The sequence below is a fragment of the Pantherophis guttatus genome, chromosome 3, assembly GCF_059756535.1.
Source record: "Pantherophis guttatus breed Tessera chromosome 3, ASM5975653v1, whole genome shotgun sequence".
In the NCBI taxonomy this organism is placed as follows: Eukaryota; Metazoa; Chordata; class Lepidosauria; order Squamata; family Colubridae; genus Pantherophis; species Pantherophis guttatus.
In genome coordinates this window covers 184,608,943-184,631,430 of record NC_142065.1, presented here as the reverse complement: position 1 = coordinate 184,631,430, position 22,488 = coordinate 184,608,943, and the positions used below count along the sequence as shown (strand labels likewise).

Here is a 22,488-nt window from a genome sequence, read left to right as displayed (position 1 = left end):
CAAGCACATAATTGCACACATCCCAATGTTATGGTAGATATCACTGACACCCTTCCCAGCAAATGTCCCTGCTGGTTTGTATCTTGCCTCAATTGTTTTTGTTCTGACTTACTGCAGAATGGCACTTCCTTGATCAGGGGCTAGCAAAAGGATTGATTCATTCTTCCAGCTTCTTCTTATTCCCAATCCACAACTGAGGCAGTTTAGTCTTTTCCAGAGCTTCTAGTTTTAAAGTAATGTTTTCCCTCTTATTCTGGCACAATTTGTGTTATGGACATATTTAGTTATTTGCCACATTTCAATCACTCATGTTTACTTATTCCAAAGCGGTAGCTCTTTTATCCTCTAAAAATCATTTAAATGGTTTCAGATTCCAAATTAACATTACTTTGTTTATAATGACACCTACTGGTCAGAAAAGCTAAAAAGAAATTTCTGCCTCCAGTTCATCAATCCTTTATTTTGAACTATCAATTTTTAGAGTAATGTTTGGGGAAAGCATGTTAAAGTCCTTATATAGTTAATTATTTTATTTTAATTTATTTTATTTATATACCTCCCATCTTGCTGTCCAAAGTGACTTATGCTGCATAGAAGATTGGAATTTCCAAAGCGGATAATATAAAAATTCTGGCATAAAGAATAGGGCTTGGACAAAATGTAAATGAAAATATGAATTTATCAATATCAATGAATGTTCATTTTAATGATACAATACTCTAGTCAATATTTGGTGTTTGTTGATAAGTTCTATTGATTAAACAGTACAGGTTTAACATCACTATCCTGAACAACAGTGATTATTGTTTCCACTGTGTTGTTTAACCAGCTAGTCCTGAGCTATTCCAAAGACTCAGTATCAAGCACCAACATCTAACTGGGGCATTAGGGAAGTTTGCAGCCAAGATGGCAACCACAGTGGTGTGATCAAAGCATCAACAATTTTTATGGCAAATATTTTGAGTTTGGGGACCATATTCCTTGTAGGGAAGCTAGGCTTGTATTGGACATCTTGTTGGCATCTTCCCAACAGCAAGTCATGAAGTTGTCATTTCCTGTCCTACTTGCTTTTTCTTCCCAAGCTAGGCTGGAAAACACACAAAGATTCACTGCCACACACACATAGTAGACACAGTGTAGGTATCATGCATATTTCCCTGATTCCACCTGTTTCTTTATTTTTAATTCCCCTTAAAACAAGGCGGTCAAACTCCTGGCCCTTGGGTCAGATGCATCACGCACTGGCCACACTCACATCTGGTTTAGTGAAGGGGAAAAAAAGTCCTGATATGTCACGTGACATCACCATGACGTGAGTTTGACACTCTGCCTTAAAACAATGGATTGCCCTGAGAGACATGGTTTTCTACATTTTCTTGGCCTCAGAAAAGATTAATTGAACCATAGTCAGCATTTTTCCTGATGTAGAAGGAGTTAAGCCCCATGAATAGACTACATTATATTTTTGAGAGCTATATCTAATCCTCTTTTGGGTGTGTTGATTGGGCCCACTGACTGCCCTCTAACTTGAAAACTAAATAAACATGATTTGAGGAGAAGCCTCAAATCAAGGTTATCTATATTTATGGATCTTTATGCTAAAATAATCTCCATTACATTCAATGGGAACTTTTCAGGAAAACGTAACTAGACTAAAAGGCTGACTGTGGTTCAATTAATCTTGTTCTTAATTGTAAAATTACATTTAATCCCATTATAGTTTCAGATTGGATCTAGTTTCATATATTTTATTGCAATTGCTAAATTAAGAATAATTAGCCTATCTTTCCATATGTGAAAATTTAAGGATTTAAAAATATGTAAATTTGAAAGCATTTAAATGATTAGCTATTATTTGAAATAATTGTTAACACACTGTTAGAAGAAAACTTAATTTATTGTCAGTAAACTTTTCTTTAAAAAATATCTAACATAGGAGCATAGGCCAATACTGTTCATTTACTCCTTCTTGCCTTGATTCAAAATTACTGCTGACTCCTTAACAACGCTTTTATGAAATTATTTAAATAGCATGAAAATATTAAGATCCATAGTTTTTTTTAAATATGAAACAATGCCATTTCCAAACCATCATTCACAGCTTTATATACAAATACCCACCAATCAGCATACAGTTTATATAATTCAACAAACACATTTCAATCCAAACTTCACTTCTGAATGGAGGCAAAACCCTTGTTATCACTGATAATTTTTTTTTTAAAGAAACATGTTGCCATCATTATATTTGATTTTGATTTTTTAAAGTGTCTTGCTATTCTTGCTTTCTGGTCCAATTAGTTGAATAATTTCCTATTGAGTTTCTTTACACAGCAACAATTCCTAGGATGTTTTGAAAATAAACTATTAGAATCCCAGAGTGGAAGATTAAATCATTTAATCTTCTACCTACTTAGGTCATTTCATTCACAAACCCTTAACTATTTCTATTGAATCCTTATCACTCACACTTAACATGCTACACTACAATAGAATAACAGCATGAAGTTCATTCAGACCACAAAATGTAATATTAACTACAACTCAAAATAAGTCTGATTGATTATATTGTATTGCAATCCAATTACATATTACGTTATTAATTATATTCTTAATAAAAAGGGAGTGCCTTGCCTCTCTCACATAGTCAAACTGCCAAAAACCTATTATTTAAAATAGATGAATCAAATAATTGAACAAAAATATTGTATCATTAAAATAAACTTTATATCCTGATTGGATATAAGTATTTTAGTTCCTGTTCTATTTCTTCTTATCATCTCACTACTTATGCATACTTTGCATTTACTGTTATTTTATAAAAACCCCTAGGTTTTTATTTGGGATTTATAGGGGCAAGATTGTATATTGACATTGTCAGGAATCATAATAATGGCTATTCTATTCTATTCTATTCTATTCTATTCTATTCTATTCTATTCTATTCTATTCTATTCTATTCTATTCTATTCTATTCTATTCTATTCTATTCTTTTCTATTCTATTCCATTCCATTCTATTCTACCCTACCCTACCCCAACCCACCCTACCCTACCCTACCCTACCCTACCCTACTCTATCTACTTTACTTACAAATCTTTCCATCAAAATTCCTACAATTTAAAAATGAAAGCTTCAAATTAAAAAAAAAATAAGGGCAATATTTTAAATGGGTTTTGCATCCATAACAGTGTCAACTACTATAGCAAATTATCCTTCCTTTAATTTCTTCTTACTTCCCGCCCCCTTAAAGGCTGTGGTGGTCTGAAGTTTTTCAGCATGCAATAGGCATGCTCTCCTTCACCAGTACACAGGAGGTTGCGAAATTTGGCCAGCTGTGGATAAAAAAGGTACAAAATTCATCAAGAATGAATGCCAAAAATGCACTCCACATGCACATAATTTTCTTCTTGGTGACATATATTAGTATAAACCTGTGCTTTTTTTATGAGCAATTAGTTATAATTGAGCCCCACAAAGACATAACAACTGAACAACAACAAAGACAGAGTTAATGAATGACGACCTATTATGAAACAGTGCCTACATAATATTTGTAAACATAAGCTGAATGTATTTAATTTGTACTGTAACATTTAAGCACTTTAAGTATGTACAAGCCTCAAGCACACATTTACTATCTCACAATTTTGACAAGTCACCTAAATAAAATGGACCAAAATAGAATACAGCAGCTTATTATACTTGCACCTTAATGGTTAATATTGATTGATTAAATATGTCAATGCCAACTCTTATAAGTCACATAGATAGATTTTCTGTATTGACTGAGTGGTTAACATAGTTGGATTTTAAAAGGTGATCCATGTAGACTCCTGATATCAGAATATAAATCAATGCTGACTCTTATAAGCCACATAGTCATTGCCAACTCTTATAAGTCACATAGTTAGATTTTTTTTCTATTGACCGTGTGGTTAACATAGTTGGATTTTAATAGGTGATCCATGTAGACTCCTGATATCAGAATATAATAAACAGAAAACATTCATATGAGAACTCCTTTAAAAAGATATTTCAAATGGGAAAGTAAATATACCTGTTCAGAGCAAACACTTATAGGCTCCCTAAGGATGATCCAAATGACACTCTCAAGAAGGGGAGGGACTGTGAGAGACCCAAGGTATGTCCAGTAGTCCAGTGAACGAGGGAGAAGACAGGAAGGATCAAAATTGGTGAATCGGTGCTGGTTACCCTGAAGGAAAGAAGGAATTAGCAAATGTCCTCTTCAATCTCATTGTGTGGCATATAACTTCCACTGTTGATTCTTACTTCTTGACAGGCTTCCTGCTTCCAAAAGATACCTTTCCTTCTCCAGTTTTGCCTCCATGAGCATAGAGATCTTTAGATTTATCCTATGGTTGTTCTTACATAGCAGCATATCATTGTCAGCACTGTTTGCCCTTTCTCAAACTCTAATGTTTGGATTACCAGATCTGGGCTGCAAATATATGGACAATACTTAAAGGGCAGAATTAGCATTTTCTGTATCTTCTCTACTTCCATTTAAAGGTTTTGCACGTTTTGTTGCCAAAATCTGGCAGTTTTTAATGTTTCTAAAGGTAGTCCTCATTTAGGACTGCCTTGAACAGCAACTGTTTACCGCTAATGACAGTGATAAAAAAGTAACCATTTTGTGATTTATCACAGCATTTATGATCTTCACAGGTCTGTTAAGCAATGGAAAGCTGAAGTAAGATCATGAGCACAGTTGCAGTTTCACTTAGTGATGGCTTTGCTTAATAATGGAGTTGCCAGTCCCAACTGTGGCCGCTAAACAAGGACTATCTGTAAATACCAAGAGACCGTGTGCTTGTGAGAAGTTTAAAGCACTTTATTTGTATGGAGAACCGTAGAAATTATTGCACAGTATTCTATTAAAGCAGCTGAGGGGAACTGGAAAGAGAATATGTACATTTAGCATTTTGATTCATCATCTGTACTTATAGAGATTCTGTGTCTTCCACACTACCAGCAAAGGAATCATAACTCTGTGAATCAACAAAAAGTATAGACAGGTCTGCCATCTATTATCTAAAACAGTTTTTTAATAGTAAACCTTCCATTGCAATCCCAATATGAATATACAGAACTAGGACCTGATCTGCCTTACCTTCACTTTAATGGTATCCAGTTTGTCTGTGATTTTTTTGAGTTGTGAATTGCATTCACCCAACTGTAAATATAAATATAAGATCGTTTATTTGGCTGAGAGAAAATGAAGTTTTATTGATTTTAAACTTTATTTACTGGTTTTTATCATTAACTTTTGTCAGCAAAATGATTAACTGGAAAGTTGAAAAAGAAAGAAGAAATATATGCAATTAAGAAAATGTATTTTAAAAAATAAAGGGAATTCCAATGGTCAAAATGTCAAAATACGTAAGAAAAATAGGAGGTTTTATAGAAAGTTATTCTATAATTATGATCCTATTACTGAAGTTCAATTATGAATATGCAATCCACCTCACACTATCTGATATAAACTTTGCTAATTCCAGGAAGATATAGTTTTGAATAGATTTGCATGGGTTGTATGGTAGACCTCTGGAGATATTTTTTCTGGAGAACATCTTCTTAAAGGCTCTTCTGGTAAATGAGGATGCACATTCCCCAAAAGCAAACTGCATCTAGGAAGCTTTTGTTCCTTAGAAGTTTGAGAAAAATAGTTTTGCTCTCCATATAATATTTAATATATTTGTATGTACTAAAACATCACATAGATTCTTCAGGATATTTGTCGTAAGAAAAAAAATTCAAATATGAATAAGTATATATGGGGAGGGGATTCAAATCCCCAAGGTGATCCATTGTGTCCTCTGAAACTATTCCCAACTGTATTGCCAAATTTTAATTTCTCAACATTTGGAGACAGGAAGTAGTAAAAAAAAAAGTAGGGTAAATATAAAATAAATAGGCTTGTTTTTTAAAAGGAGAAAATTCCATCTTCCCCAAATAAAACCAGAAAAAAAAATTACCCATCCACTTGGGATCATTGAATTCTTGAAGTATGAGAGCCTATAATTGACTCCAGCACCCAAATTGGTGAAAGTCACCCCCCCCCTCCCCGGAAGCCATTATGCCTAGCTTCCAACCACTTTTCAAACCTCTAAAGTGTTCCTCGCCCTGTCAGACAAAATTATGTGCTTCCCACATTTGAAATGAAAGAATGTCATTTTATTTCCTTACTTTTAAGAAAACAGCCATGACTGCTAACCCATCAGGTTGCTGAGCAGCTTCAACGAAGCTGGGGTATTTATCTGCATTCCAATGCACCACATGAAGCTGAAAAGCAAGAAAACAAGTACAATTAATCATCACTTTATGAAGTTAGCCAGGAGTTTGTAACATATGATGGAATATTGGGAGCTAAGTCATTGGGTTTTTTTTTTTACAAGTAGCCAAAAGCCATCTTGATGCATGTAGTCCTTTGGAAGCTCCACACGCGTTGGTCCAAAGTTCTGAAGATCCATTCTAGCCAGTCCTAGTTTGGGGCATGTTTATAAAAATGATAAGAATCTGTGGCAGATCCTCATGCCACTCCCTCCCACCAGCTGTGTTCCCACCCTCATTTTTCTTTCACAAATCCTCAGATTCACACACACTGGATCAAGGGCTTTAACATCCTTGCGGGAAAGCTGCTTTGTAGGTGCAAAGTATTATTATGAATAACATCTAGAAGTTCTAATGGCTCAGTTCACTTAATCTAGATTCTTAAGGTGTCAACACTCACATACTTTAAAAAGCTAGACAATCTATCTCCTGAAATATTGTGAACGTTTTACAAAGAGGAAACCAATGCTTTCAACAGGAATGGCTTTTATTGTAGATTAATGAAAAATAACAAACAAGAAAGGACACGAGAAAATCCTGAAACACTGTGGGGGAGGCCCATCCCAATGGCCCGTGGCTTCTCTTTTAAAGGATGTATGTACTGTATCTTGTCTTACCACCGCTCTTGAACCACAGCTTGTTGGAGAAATCTTTTAAGGCCTGTTTCTTTTATGCATCATCCTCAGCAGTCCTGTACCGCAGCCTGTTGGAAACACCTGGGTCCAGGAGATAGGCTGCCTCAGATTAATAGGACTTTGGATCCACAGAGATCATCTGCCAGAGGAACAGTGTTGTCTTCTGCTTGCAGAGCAGCTCTTTCTTCCAGCATGTGCCAATTTGGCAGAGGTGCATTCTTGAGCCAAAGAGCCTTTTCTTCCTGGATCTCAACACCGTACGTCTGTTCACTGATCTTTTGGGCATGTCTCCAACCATATGATCAGCCTGACACTCTCTCAAATCTAGGGTCTTTTTCCCCAAAAAAATCAGTAGGGTTTCTAGTGGGTTCTTGATAATCAGCAGAGGGAAAACTTTTTAAACTGACTAAACATTCCTAAATATTTTCTCCTTCCATTTGGTTTCTTAGATGGAACTTATTTCTTTCCAGCTATATATCTGTTTTCTAAGCACCTCTTATTAATTCGTTATATTCCATCTCACCTGGTTCCTGTGAAAAACATAAGTCTTTAAACACTGCAAATGTTATTTCCCCCCACTGATTTTCCCCCATTAATTTTAGGCATTTTTCTATCTTCCTTTATTTTATCAAGGAAATTATTTCTGTGAATCTTCAGTTCCTTGCATTACAGTACTGACAAACATGTGCTTCTATTTCAAACTACTATTCCATTTCAGAAATATATATATATATATAAAAAAACCACCACAGAAAAGTGTCCCTCTTAATGTTAGTTAACGAGAAGCAATTTATACTTTTTGAGGACTTCATGTTGAGAAAAGCAATCATTGGAAATGTTAATGTATTAGTAATGCCTTTTCCATTTAGCATTTTTGCAATTCCATTTCAACATTGAAAACACATTAAAATAAATTGGCAGAGATTGTAACTAGACTATACTTTTTATCTGAGAGAATTGTTACAGTATTATAAAAACAGAACATTTACAGTGTTTGAATTTGGTTCCACACAGATATACCTCACTTCATCTCCACCCAGCATGGTCTCAAGCCCATCCAGTACACCAATAAATCAGCCAACAGGGAAATAGTGTGGTTTCCCTTGGTTTTTTGAAAACATCAACAGAAAGCATTTTAGTCTGTTTTACTAAGAGTTTTACTCTCTCTGAAGCAAATACTGTGGAAAAATATAAAAGGGAAGGCTTAGTAACTACAGGTTAGGCATTCCCAAATGTTTAATTGACCTTCATTCTCCTCCAGCAAGTTTATGCTGGTTAAGCAACTTAGTAAAATGTAAGGCAGGGGTGGGTTCTACTTACCTTTACTACCGGTTCGCAGCGGGGCCGCGTGCGCGCTCTTCTGTGCATGCGCAGAAGCTTCTGCACATGCGCAGAAGCTTTTTGATGATGTCGGGGTTGGTGGGCGGAGCCTCCCGCCGGTTTTACTACCGGTTCTATAGAACCGGTGCAAACCGGGGGCAACCCACCACTGATGTAAGGTCAATTTGAGATCAGTACATACTTCCCGTGTGCTGAGAAGTGAAGTAAAAAGGAGGAAAGCAGAAAATTATTAAACCTAATGGAAATCTTGGAATTTAAATGCTGAGTCAATTCCTATTATTTCAAAGCCTCTTCTGATGCTAGTTATATTTTCAATGAACAAGAAAGTTTTACAGTAGTTATTCCCAAAGAAGGAAATGATATGCAATATAGCATGGGTGTCAAACTTGCGGCATCATGTTTCTGTCACATGTCGTTTCGTGATGTTTCTTCCCTTTGCGGAGTTGGGGTGGGCGCGGCCTATGCATGATGCATCTGGCTCGCAGGCCGCCAGTTTGACACCCCTGCAATATAGTTTTATTTTATTTGTTCTGATGTTCATCAATATGAACCCAAAGAGCTGATTAATTCTGGGGCCTCCATGTTTTACACTACAGTTTTACCATGTCACTAGACAGTGAACACTGGAATATTTTAAAGGAAGATTTGTATCCATAGCAGTTATGTCTGAGAGGTCAGAATATTGGCTAACTCCCCATATTTGTCCACCTGTTTGCAAAAAGGTACATTCCTTTAAAAATTTCAGTGTCCACAGACATGTGGCAAGTTGGGAAAATAAATCTACAATGGGCTACAGATGCACTAGTAGCATAATAGCTAATAAAAACATATTGTGCAATATACATAAATGAAAGAATATGGAAATGTTACTGAGAACACACCAAAAACACTTTCCACAGCAACCAGAAATAATCAAAAGCACAGGTTTTAATTAAAGAAAACCCCACTGATGTGCATTTCTAAGTAGATGTGATTGGGAATAATTCCCATGGAAGTACATGGAATTTACTACCAAGGATATGATCAGTATTCAAGATATAGTAAAAATGTCCCGGCCAGGTTAGTTTTAAATTATAAAATTTACTTATTAGGAACTAAAAATTTTCCAACTAAATAATAAAATTCTCATCTACCATTACATTTTCCTGCCTGAATTTGACCAACTACATTTTTGGTTGGCCAATATCACTAAACACATGCACCAAACACATGCAAATATAGTAAAATTTACCACTGAAAATTAATAATTTTTACTGCTGAAATCACACCAGTCATCTCAGAAAGGACAGTTTTAATTATGCTGCAAAAATAAATCCTGTTGCTTCAGAACAGATCAGAGGAGTACTTTACCTCTGCTGGGAATTTTGCTCCATCCACGGCATGTTCAGAACCAATGTTATCATTGGACCCCCAGTGGAAGTGGATTTGTCGCAGCCTATAATTTCCAGTGAGTGGACCCCCACTTAGCACTGTAAAAAATAACAATGATTCTTATTGTTAAACAGAGGGTTGGAAACTTTTAATGTTTAAGCATATTTTCAGACTACTTGAAGGCCAACACAAAATTGATGTAAAAAACACTGATGGGATCTCTCAATGTTAAATAATAGCTGGAAGTTCCAGCTTAGCACTAGAGCAGTGATGGGTTTCAAAAAAATTTTTCTACCAGTTCTGTGGATGTGGCTTGGTGGGCATGGCATGGCATGGCTTGGTGGGCGTGGCAGGGGAAGGATACTGTAAAATCTCCATTCCCACCTCACTCCAGGGGAAGGGTACTGTAAAATACCCATTTCCTCCCGATCAGCTGGGACTCGGAAAGCAGAGAATAGATGGGGGTGGGGCCAGTCAGAATTTTTACTACCAGTTCTCCGAACTACTCAAAATTTCCACTACCTGTTCTCCAGAACTGGTCAGAACCTGCTGAAACCCACCTCTGCACTAAAGGTCTGGCATCTCCCCTACATGCTTTTTTTCTGGTTTTAAATAACTGTCCTGAAAATTGCTATTCACTCTACAAAAGAAAAAGAAGGCAAGCAAAAAACTCTTCTTTTTCACAAAGAAAATGTGAACTGTTCCCATGAAATGAGAGCAACATAAAACTAACAATGCCAAAGATGAGAGAAAGCAGTGTTTGAGAAAGGAATTTAGCCCACTTTGAATAGGGCATTTAGGAAGCTATCCAACTTTCTGCACCCAATCAGATAAAATCATATTCAAGAAAGATGTGGACAGCTCATTTGAATACAAATATATTTAGAAAATTACAACTAACTGAAAGTCCCTCAAATGATAAGGTAAAAGGATCTTCTCTAGAGAATAGCTGCCTTATCATTTAGATACAATTAGTTATAGAGCATTAAATCAGGCCTTGATTTGCTAGAAAACAAACCTGATTTATTCTCAGTGTCATCAAATTCCACACTGGTGGAATGTCCATTATTGAGTATGACTTTAGCAGAGGAAGGATCATATCTGGGGCTGAGAGGAAGCAGGGAGGGGTCGTATTTAGTCTCTTCGGTATGAATATCAATGGGAGATTGCCGGTCTCCATCAGCAATGGGGAAAATTTCCTTCCAGTGAGTAGGTCCTAGAATAGATTACCATAAAAACACTGTTTACAGAATATCATTTGGTATAGTCAGACAAAGAAATTGTCATATAAGAAAATGCACAAGAACCTACCTGGATTTTCTTATTTTTCTTTTTTTTTAAAAAAATAAAATAATTAAAAATAGTTGGATTTAAAGGGATGGAATATATACCACCCCATCATCTTTGGAGGGCTGAAAGACAGCCCTCTACACAAATATCTTAATTCTAATGAATTGAATACCCAAGGATGCAGGTTAGAACACTAGAGTTGTTCATTTTCTGCCTACTTCCAGGCATTCTGGTCATTAGGAATGCAGCAAACACCTGAAATTAACACACATGCAATAGATTCAGAGAACATTTACCCATCAGATGATTTAATCTGTCATTCACACAACTATAATGCTTTACTTTGGTTCAGTAACATAGAAAGTGCTTTATTCAGAGACAGAGATTAATAATGGTTCATCGAAGTTTCAGATAAGGTTGAAGAAGATGCTCTGCCTAGTTAGGAAGCCCACATATTGATCTCCAGACTTGACATAGTATGGTCACTTTGAAAAGAGAATACTTCATTATCACAAAAGAACTGATATGCAATACAGCAAGACAGAATTGCGGTGATAGACTACACTATATCACTTAGAACTATATATGGGAAATACTAACAACAGTTTTAAAAATTGCATTCTCATTAGTACATACAGTTTATATATTTTTTTCAAATGTAGAAGGTGATTTCTTAACATTGCCATCAGAACTTGTATTGCCTGCATTTGCCCCCTAAAATACCTGAGTACTTATTCCAAAACAACCAGGTCTCAGTCTACCAGTCATTATCATATGTGCAAAATCAGAATTATGAGTTATGAACATATTTCTTAACCCAGGAGTTAAATTTTAGAAGTGGCAAATTTCACAAACACCAATTTAGGGCAGAACAGAAAATAAAACCAAAATACTCAGCATATTTACTGCACTTGTTATCCTAGTTTAATTTTTCCAGCTTTCTTCAAAAGAAATGAAAGAATTATAAGGTAGTAAAAATGTTAGGCATTTTGCTGTTATGATAAACAAAAAAGCATTATAAAACAGTAGTTGTACAATCCTTGGGAAAACAGAGAGATATCTGTCAGTTACATAATAGAGGCAAACTATTGGTCAGCTATTGATCCTAATAATATTTTGAGTAACTGGCATTTAGATCAGCTTTACACACTAGCCATAATATGAAATGTTATTTAAGAATATCAAGGCTACCAAGCGAATGGCAGCCTTGCTTACTCTGAAGTAGCCTGCCCAGGCTGATTGACATTAATGGGAATTTTAGGAAGTGTAATCTCAACACAAATGAAGAGCAATAGGTTGTGAAATAGTGGTTGTTATTCTTTTTCATTCAGTGAAGAATTCTGCATTGGGAAAGGAGTAACAGAAAATGCTTCTGTTATTTCGGTCGTCAGAAATGCTTTTAGCCAAACTTGGAATTTGGTGAGATTTTACCACATTACAGTTGTCAGTTGATAAATCATTTGTAACCTATTTTACATGTACTATGATCTGTATTTGCATAATTACCTCTGTACACATACACACACACACACACACACACACACACACACACACACTTTCCTCCAGTGCCTTATTCTGATTTTATTGCAACACCAATAAGTCACACAAACTTTGAATTTGGTTTAAGTTCAGATCTCCTTCAGCAGGAATGCAAAATCAGTTTGCCATTATGCCCTTGGGGGTGGTACCAAAAATTTCTCTTTTTTTCATTATTAAGAGATAAAATTTATTTATTTATTTATTTATTATATTTCTATACCGTCTTTCTCCGTAGGACTCAAGGCAGTGTACAGTCAAGAAAAATATAGACACACAAACATCATAAAATTGCTAATTAAAATTATTACTTAGTTTGGTCAATTAAAATGACTGATTAGGAAATGGATTTCAGCACTTAAAAATCCTAACACCGCATGCAGTGTGCCCCAAATAGAGTCTGGTCCTACCTACTTTGGAGTTAAGTTCTTGAAATGCTATATAGCGTGTAATACAATTCTTAAACCAAGAAAAAAAATGTACTCATCCTACATATTTTCTCTACTTCCTTGAAATTGTTCGTAATATTTTCTGGAAATGTCTGAAAATCAGTTTTTAATTAATCTACTATCTTAAGTGTTCAAAGCAAGATTTCTATCTAACCACAAGATTCCTTCACAGAATTTTAATCACAAGGGATTCTGTTTGATTTGTCAAATATTGATAGAGAAGAAATTATGAAATCCTGAAACCTATGTTTTGTATTTCCTAACACAGAAAATCCAATTCATGCTTAGCATTTTATATTACTCTGGTCAGAATCCATCAGCAATATCATCCAAAAATTATTCAAAATTCTTCATCAAGATTTTAGTAAGATACATGAGATGGAGAGATTATTGGCTTGCCTAAAGTCCTTTAGTCTAATAAAATAGTATCTTAACCTTAAGCTTCCAATTCTGGAGAAAAAAAAATACATTATCACGTTCGTTATCACCTCTTTGCACACCATCTGTTTTACGTCAACCATATTTCTGCCCCACCAAGATTATGTTTTGCACTGTTTCATATCATATATGCAATGTCAAACTGTACTTCTAAAATGAGTCAGCTATATCATTTTTCATTCCTGAAAGATCATTTATATCATTTAATATTTATCATTCAGTATCCAAAAAGATATACAAAATCTTAATGTGCTGATTGCTTAAGTAACTTTATGCTTGCATAGGTATATCAAATAAGGAATAGACAACCTCTGCTCACCAAATACTTTAAATTTACTAAATCTTAAATGCTGATTTAGAGGGCAATCCTATGCAGATTTTATTCAAGAGCAATTTCCATTGTGTTTACTAAAAGTGATAATAGGAATGATTTACCACAAACTTTTTAATTCAATGAAAGCATGAAGTTATTAATGTAACCCATTATTCTGGGTAATTACAATGAGAATGTAAGAATAATTTATTCACCAGAATAAATGTGAATCGAAAAATGTAAGAAGTTATTATTTGTATGGGCTAATAATATAAATCTTCCTTCCAATAAATAGCCACATCCTAAATAATACAAAACATCTAAGTACAGGAAATTAATGTGGAACTTCAAAAAGTGCTTTGTGTGTTTGTTTGATCACAACAACACAACTGGAGTCACTGATGATAAAAAGACAAAGTTTTACAAAGCTTTGATATTGTTAGGTTCTCAAACCTAGGAACTACACCGTTTTAAAAGTGGAGCCCCCACTGATAGTGGAAACAAATTAAGATTGACATGTTAATTGTTGGATATTCTTGATATGCATCAACTACTTAGTCCGTCAAAGCAGTATCTCTTACATGTAACACCCAGCCTTCTAGTAACCTTTTTTTGAAGTTCTTCCTTATGAAGCAGGACACAAAGTTCTGGAGGATTATCTTTAATACTTTGCTTCCTAAACGGACGTCTGTTGTATCATCGAGATTAGACAACAGCATCCCAAACTGAAGTCTTTCATTATCTGTATTACTGTGGTATGTACACATCCAGTAAGACATGGTACATTTTAAAAAGTCTTCCTAAATCCGTTACTAAATCCTGTCTATCACAGGCAGCATAAGAGTACACAAAATCAGAGTTATTCTAAACTTATCAGCAAAACACTTGGGAACTTAGAACCCCTCAATATATATATATATTATATTAAAGGGGTCTTTACAGAAGGAGCATTTGAGAATATTAATATATTAATATCAGAATAATTTAATAAATGTTCCAATAATCTTTCATTTATTCGTTCCACATTGTTCAAAATCACTTTCAGGTTCAACAGGTCCAACTGGACGATATATTTATTTGCTGTGCTTATAACATAGAAAAAACTAAAAAGCAGTATTGACGATAATATGCATTTCTCTTTTGAAATCCAACATGAACAGAATTCATGTGTGACATTTAAGAATTGGACCTGAACAGGACCTGTACTAAAATGAAATTTTAAGTATCTCTGTGAACTCAGTTTAATATTTTTCCTGCCCTGATATTAATTTTAATGTAATAGATCCAGAAGCTCAGAGATAGAACAGAAACATAGAATGGTTCGTGCAAATCACGAACCTTGAGATTTAATCCAAAAATCATTAATACAACTCTTTATTGAAGAATAATATATATTGTGATTCTTAACATTACATATAGCAAAAAAGAATCAAAATATGGGATAACAATAAATTGCCTTATCTCACTTAGCATATCTTAAATGCTCCAAACCATTCATGCAGACAATATGATGCTGTTTCTTTGTCTTATTAGGAACAATAGAGTAAGGGCAATTTTAAAAAATCAAGATTTTTTATCTTTCTTTAATATTGGAGCAATTTAAGGTAACTTGTGATTTACTGTTTCCACAGATCCTTGGAGATCGCTGATGAACATTCTTTTTTTCTCCAAAATTATGGCTAAATAGAAAAGAATTAGATAGCTGAGTATGAAAAATAATTTGTTATGCAATATCCTTTTAAAACACATTTTTACATTTTGGTCTAACTTTGCAGCTTCAAATTTATGATCAAGAAATTTCATTTAATCTCTAAAGATATCCAGACTCAGACAAAATGTACTCTAATTGACGAAAAGTAATGCACCTATGCCTCTACAAATTTTTTAGAAATTTGGCTTCCAAAGGAATATAACAGAGGGAGGGAGGGAGAAAGAGAAAGAGAGAGAGACAGAAAAAAAGAGAGTGAGACAGAAAGAGAGGGAGGGAGGGAGGGAGAGAAAGAGGAGCAAGGGGGAGAGAGAGGGAGAGAGAGAGAGAGAGAGAAAGGGAGGAAGGAAAGAGGGAAAGAAAGGAAGAAAGAAAGAGGGAAAGAGAGAGAGAGAGAGAAAGGGAGGAAGGAAAGAGGGAAAGAAAGAGGGAAAGAGAGAGAGAGAGAAAGCAAGGAAGGAGGAAAGAAAGGAAGAAAGAAAGAGGGAAAGAGAGAGAGAGAGAAAGCAAGGAAGGAGGAAAGAAAGGAAGAAAGAAAGAGGGAAAGAGAGAGAGAGAGAGAGAGAAAGGAAGGAGGAAAGGAAGGAAGGAAGGAAGGAAGGAAGAGAAAGAAAGAAAGAAAGAAAGAAAGAAAGAAAGAAAGAAAGAAAGAAAGAAAGAAAGAAAGAAATGTTCTTTTCGCGGTTGTAATAAATTCCATGGCTACTTTTTTGGAAGTAAACCCGGTCTCGTTGGAAAACAGGCGTGCTCCCAAGAAAACACGCGAAATGTAAGAGAGAGAGGTCGCACGTCTAGTGGAAGAGGCTCGAAGGCGCAAAGGCCTAGGAAGGAAGCCCTCCTACCTTCTCCCATCCCAACAGGAGGAAAGAAGTGGGCATGTGAGGAGGGTGGTGGCGGCGGTGATCTCCAGCGGGAGCAGAGCCTCTCCTGGCCCTCGGGCAGGGTCTCCCGACAGCCCACCCCCTGCACCTAATTCCCCCAGAGAGCCACCGGCTCTCCTTCTCACCGTTGTCTTCCTCGTATCCCCAGTGTAACATGACTTTAGTCTGCTTAACGGGATGGAGGCGATGGAGGCGTTGCAAAGAGGCGAATGCCCGTCTCGGTGTCAAAAGGGGGGCAGACCAGCGGCGGCGGCGGCGGCAGGAGGAGGAGGAGGAGGAGGACGACGACGGTTCTCCCCGGGGTGAGAAGCTGGAGCCCAGCAGAGCCCCGCTACGCCCTTTTATCTTCCTCGTGCCAGCCGTCGCTGCGCCCCCCCCCTTTGGCCTCCAGGTGGGCCGGTCAGCGAGCGGCCCCCATTCGGGCAACGTCACTTGGAAGGAGTTACGCGGCTCGGGGAAGGAAGGCACCTCAGGCTACACGGTTTACGCGGGTGCTGCGTTCGGGGGCTCAATTCTTCAGACGGGCTCTTTTCCAAAAGCGGTGGGGGGGGGGGCTTTAGATAGCCTTTTTTATTATTATTTATTTATCAAACTTAGATACCGCCCATCTCGCTCCCCGAGCGAGTGAGCATTTGCATCGCAGCATCTAAAGCAACTGCGTGTTAAGGAAAAAGTGCGATGCAAACCTTCGGAATCAGATCGGGATTGTGCCGGGACTTCTGGAGAGAGGAGCTCCCAGGGACCTAAAAGAAAAACAAAGTGATTGAAGGATTCTTTTCTTTTCTGCAAAATCCCAAGAAATCAATACAAATAGTACTCGACTTAATAACAGTTGGTTTAGTGATTGTTTGAAGTTAAATGTCACTGAAAAAAGTGACTTATGACCAATTTTTCACACTTAACGACCATTGCAACATCCCCATGATCAGGTGATTTACAATTGGATGCTTGAAAATTGGTTTGTATTTATGATGATTATGAGTGTCCTGGGTTGCGAAGCAAAGTCTTTTGCGACCTTCTGACAAGCAAAATCAAGGGGGAAGCCGGATTCACTTAACAATCATATTTAACAATCATAATTTAAAAGCTGCAGTGATTCAGTTAACCAATGTGGCAAGAAAAGTGGTAAAATGGAGCAAAATTCACGTAACAAATTTTTCACTTAGCAACCTAAATTCTGGGCTCAATTGTGGTCATAAGTCGAGGACTACCTATACTTACAGACCTGCTTTTCCCACATTGGGCTTCTCCATCTTTGTTAGATTACAATATACTACAACTCCCATCACTTTGGCCAACTAGGAATAACCAAAGGGAGACCACCAGGTTGGGGAAGGTAAGGCTGATGCAGACCAAACTACTGTTGGTCTACAGAAAACTACAGTTTTCTTCTCTTTCCTCACAAATGTCACTGAATTGTCTACATTTCATCTCTATAGCTGGCAAGAACTCCCAAACTCCCAACCAATGCATAATTATATCGGTATCCCATGACTGGCTTTATAGAAATCAACACAGGCAGGGATTCCATTTTAAGTAGTGCACCCAGTTTGGTCAAGATGAGGTAAACCAAAACCTTCAACTCTCCTTCCCCAACTTTTCTTCTACTGTCTTTACTCTTCCTACTTGCGGCAGCTGTCAGTTCTAGCTAGGAACAAATTATAAGTCTTATTTTAATAGGACTTTTAAAGCGGATTTATTTTTGCCAGAGTTTATGGTGTACTTGTCACTTGCAGTTGAGATCTTTTTTTCTGCTTCTATAAATCAGTTTTTACACAAAAGCTGGATGTTGACAATATTTATTTCATCTCCTTTGCAATAGGTGCACCATTACCCCTACTGATCCTTTCTGTTTAGAAAATGAGAACATTGATTAGATTGTACGTCTGATGTAGCTTGTGGACAATGTTTGCAGCTAGTTTGTTAGGTTATGTAATATCCATGTGCACATATAATATACTGCACAACATTGCAAATAGTTTTATATTTGCCTATCTGGATTAAGAAAGATATGTTCTCATGCATACATATTATGTTTTATGTTTTTATGTTTTATTAAATTTGTATACCACCCTACTCCCGAAGGACTCAGGGCGGTGAACAGGCACAGAATAAAATACAAAAATACAAAAGTTAGAAAGAATTTAAAACCAAATTAAATAATTTAGCCCAAGACAATTAAAAATCCCAATAATTTAAAACAAATTAAAATTTCAGTTTAAAAATTTAAAAGAAAGGGGAGAAAATTAGGCCAGGCCAGCTTGCTGGAATAGGAGGGTCTTAAGAGCACGGCGGAAAGTGCACAGATCTGGGATCCTCCGTATCTCCGGGGGGAGGTTGTTCCAGATAGTGGGTGCCCCACTATTATATATTGTTCTACAATCTACATGAAGGTTTGGCACCAATTCTGTTTGGAAATATGGTTGTGTATGAACTGCAATCATTTGCCAGTTGAAAGTGATTTACAAAGATCATCCAGTCGACTTTAAACTTCTATTCTAAATGGAGTTTTCTTCCTGCAATCTCTCTAGTTCAGACAAAACTGTTATGCAGCAGGTGCTGAGTAGCTCTTGCAGATCGAACAGCTTGCATTGTGTATGCATGAAATGGACACAGTCAACCAGAGGTTTATTGCTGGCTGTTGTTTTATCTCCTCCACAGTTCCAAGACAGCTAGAGAGATATGATTGTTAAGAATACAGATAGAAAAGCATAAAAGGGACATATGAGAATGATAAGATAATGTGCAAAATATTGGCCGGAGAGATAAACAGACTAGTCCGCTCCCTTTCGTTTTAATATTCCAACTGGTGCTACAATAGGAAACCGGGGTTGACCAAACAATCTTGAAATACCAGAATTGCTTATTTCAGTGTTAAATCTTAATGCAGTTTCTTTGATTTTGGCATTGTGTAATACATGATTTCACTCATTTTATACTTTGTACTACCATTATCAGACCATAGCTCAACATGTCTCTAAAACCCTCGCTTAGTATGTGTAGTGGATGAATCTCACTAGTACAGGATACCTTGACTTTATTTATTTATTATTTGGATTTATATGCCGCCCTATCTCCAAAAGGACTCAGGGTGGCTCACAACAATAAAACACACAAAGTCCAATCCTTCCTTTAAAAATACCCAATAAAACTATAAAAACCATTAAAATCAATTATGGCCGTAATTGAGCCCAACACTTCTGTTGTTAAGTGAGATGACTTAAGGCCATCCCAACGATGCCCTTGAAGTGATGTCCCAGTGCCTGGAGGCTGTGCGGATCTGGATGGGGAGGAACAGGCTCAGGCTCAACCCTTCCAAGACTGAGTGGCTGTGGCTCCCGGCATCCCGATATAGTCAGTTGATTCCATCACTGACTATTGGGGGCGAGTCTTTGGCCCCCACTGAAAGGGCTCGCAATCTGGGAGTCCTCCTGGATAGGCAGCTGTCTTTGGAGGAACATCTGACGGCTGTTACCAGGGGGACCTTTTATCAGGTTCGCCTGATTCGCCAGTTGCGGCCCTTTCTTGATCGGGATTCCCTGTGCACAGTCACTCATGCCCTCGTCACCTCTCGCCTTGACTACTGTAACGCTCTCTACATGGGGCTCCCCTTGAAGAGCACCCGGAGGCTCCAGCTGGTCCAGAATGCAGCAGCGCGGGTAGTGATGGGAGCAACATGGCGCTCCCATGTAACACCACTCCTACGCGAGCTGCACTGGCTCCCGGTGGTCTTCCGGGTGCGCTTCAAGGTGTTGGTTATCATCTTTAAAGCGCTCCATGGCATAGGGCCTAGCTATCTCCGAGACCGCCTGCTGCTACCGATGACCTCCCATCGACCCGTGCGCTCCCACAGAGAGGGCCTCCTCAGGGTGCCATCAGCCAAACAATGTAGGCTGGTGGCCCCCAGGGGGAGGGCTTTCTCTGTGGGGGCTCCCACCCTCTGGAATCAGTTGCCCCCGGAGATAAGAAGAATCCAGGACCTCAATGCCTTCCGTCGTTCCCTGAAAACCTATCTTTTTCAGCAAGCCGGGTTGGCTTAAGAAGAAATTTTAAAATTTTTAAATCCTTTTAATTAGTCTGTGATTTTTAATTTTTTGGGCCAAATTTTATATATATTTTTAAATGTTTTAATATTTGTATTCTATGTTTTTTATCTTGGCTGTACACCGCCCTGAGTCCTCAGGGAGAAGGGCGGTATATAAATTCGAAATTAAATTAAATTAAATTAAATTAAGATGTTTGTTAAATTAGTTTTGCCCCATTTTACGACTTTCTTGCCTCAGTTGTTAAGTGAATCACTGCAGTTTATTTATTTATTTATTTATTGGTTCGATTTATATGCCGCCCTTCTCCGGAGACTCAGGGTGGCTTACAATGCGTTAAAGCAATAGCCTTCATACTTTTGTATATACCTGCTTAGTAGGGCTTTCACCGCCTCCTCCAAGCGGTGTGAAAGTCAGCTTATTGCCCCCACAATCCAGGTCCTCATTTTACCTACCTCGGAAGGATGGAAGGCTGAGTCAACCTTGAGCCTGGTGAGATTTGAACTTGCAGTAATTGCAGGCAGCTGGTGTTACAGTTGATAAGTTAGTAACCTGGTTGTTAAGTGAATCTGACTTCTCCATTGACTTTGCTTGACAGAAGGTCGCAAAAGGGGATCACATGACCTTGAGACACAGCAACCGTCATAAATATGAACCTGCTGCCAAGCATCTGAATATTGATCACCGGACCATGGGGATGCTGCAAAGGTCATAATTCTGGAAATGGTCATAAATCACTTTTTTCAGTGCCGTTATAACTTTGAACAGTCACTAAACTACTGTTGTAAGGCGAGGACTGTATTGTGCAACACTATTTAATATATGCATGTCTTCTTAAAGTAAAACACCTAAAACGCCCTGGCCTGATTTCAATTTTAAAATCAGAAGGAGTCTGATAACACCTTTTCAGATTAACAAATTGTCTGAGAAGTCATAAGCTTTTATGAGCCATAGGTCACTTTATCAGATGCAATGTCGTGACTAGACTGATGTGGTGTAGGATTTAAATTGGGATAAGGTGAGAGGGAGGAGAAGGCGGCAGAAGGTAGAGTGGTTATTCAGGCATAGGTTACACATAAAATTATAAGTACCTGATTAATTGTAATATGTTAAAAACGCATGTATGTTGAGAATTCTTTTTTGCTTGTTTGTGTAGGAAAACCCAATTTAGTTTTATTTCAAATGCTTTGGCATATATAATTATGTTAAAGCAATTGTCTTATTGACAGCTTGCAGTCTGTTGAATGAACTAAATCCTTAAACGCTAGGAATGCGTTTCTTTTGTATCATAATTCGCTTCATGGAATCCAAGGGCCATTAACTCTAGGATTCTGTTCTCTTGGGATGCTAATAAAAAAAGAAAAAAGCCTGGGACATCCTCATGCTTCACTCCCAGAGGGACCTTCCTAAATGAAGCTCTACTTTATGCTAAAATCAGGAGAGGGGAGAGCAGTTCTGGCTGTAGTGGTTTATCCTAGGCTTGTGATCAATTGCCATGTGATCCCTTAAATCTTTGATCTTGCACTTCTCTCCTGTTACCAGTGAGAGTTGTAGGAGAAATACATCTGAAAGCTGTGCTTGCTTTCAGCTGCTCCTTTTCTTCTATTATCACAAGGGGTCCCACTGTCACACTGGAGATCTTCGAAAGATGACAATTCCTTTGAGAGCGACAGCAGGAGTACGATGCTTAAATAAGATGATCTTAGCAGAGTAGGTGTTCTTTTAGTGGAAGAGAATAAGGAAAAATAACCATAACTGGCCCAAGTATTTGGTGAGCAGACAAGAAGGCATTCAGGGTAGCTAGGAGGTGTTTCATCCAGGTCAAGAATTCAGGATCTTTATTCTTCTGTCTCAGTGCTCTTGAATTTCTTCCACAACAGAGTCCTAAATTCTGCTTCGTGCCCGAAATATTTTGAAGTGAGATTTTACCACATTACAGTTGTTAGTTGATAAGTCATTTGTAACCTAGTTTACATGTCCTGTGACGTAAATCTGCAAAATTATCTGTCCCCTCCCCACACGCACACTTTCCTCCTCTGCCTTATCCCGATTTTAATGCAACACCAATAAGTCACTCTATACATCTGACAAAGTGAGCTGTCACTCACAAAAACTTCGCTTTTTAATTC

The 22,488-nt window shown here is 37.4% G+C and overlaps 1 protein-coding gene across 1 annotated transcript; it reads right to left on the bottom strand.

Moving 5' to 3' along the window:
* Nucleotides 1-1,878: 1,878 nt before the first annotated feature.
* LOC117668469 (carbonic anhydrase 13-like) lies at nt 1,879-16,687 on the bottom strand. The gene is made up of 7 exons (XM_034422363.3): nt 16,442-16,687; nt 10,720-10,917; nt 9,681-9,799; nt 6,211-6,306; nt 5,135-5,197; nt 4,061-4,216; nt 1,879-3,335 (listed from the first exon to the last, which is right to left on the bottom strand). Exons 1-7 carry the CDS (start codon nt 16,470-16,472, stop codon nt 3,222-3,224), a joined length of 777 nt encoding a protein of 258 aa, XP_034278254.1. The 5' UTR covers nt 16,473-16,687; the 3' UTR covers nt 1,879-3,221.
* Nucleotides 16,688-22,488: the final 5,801 nt, after the last annotated feature.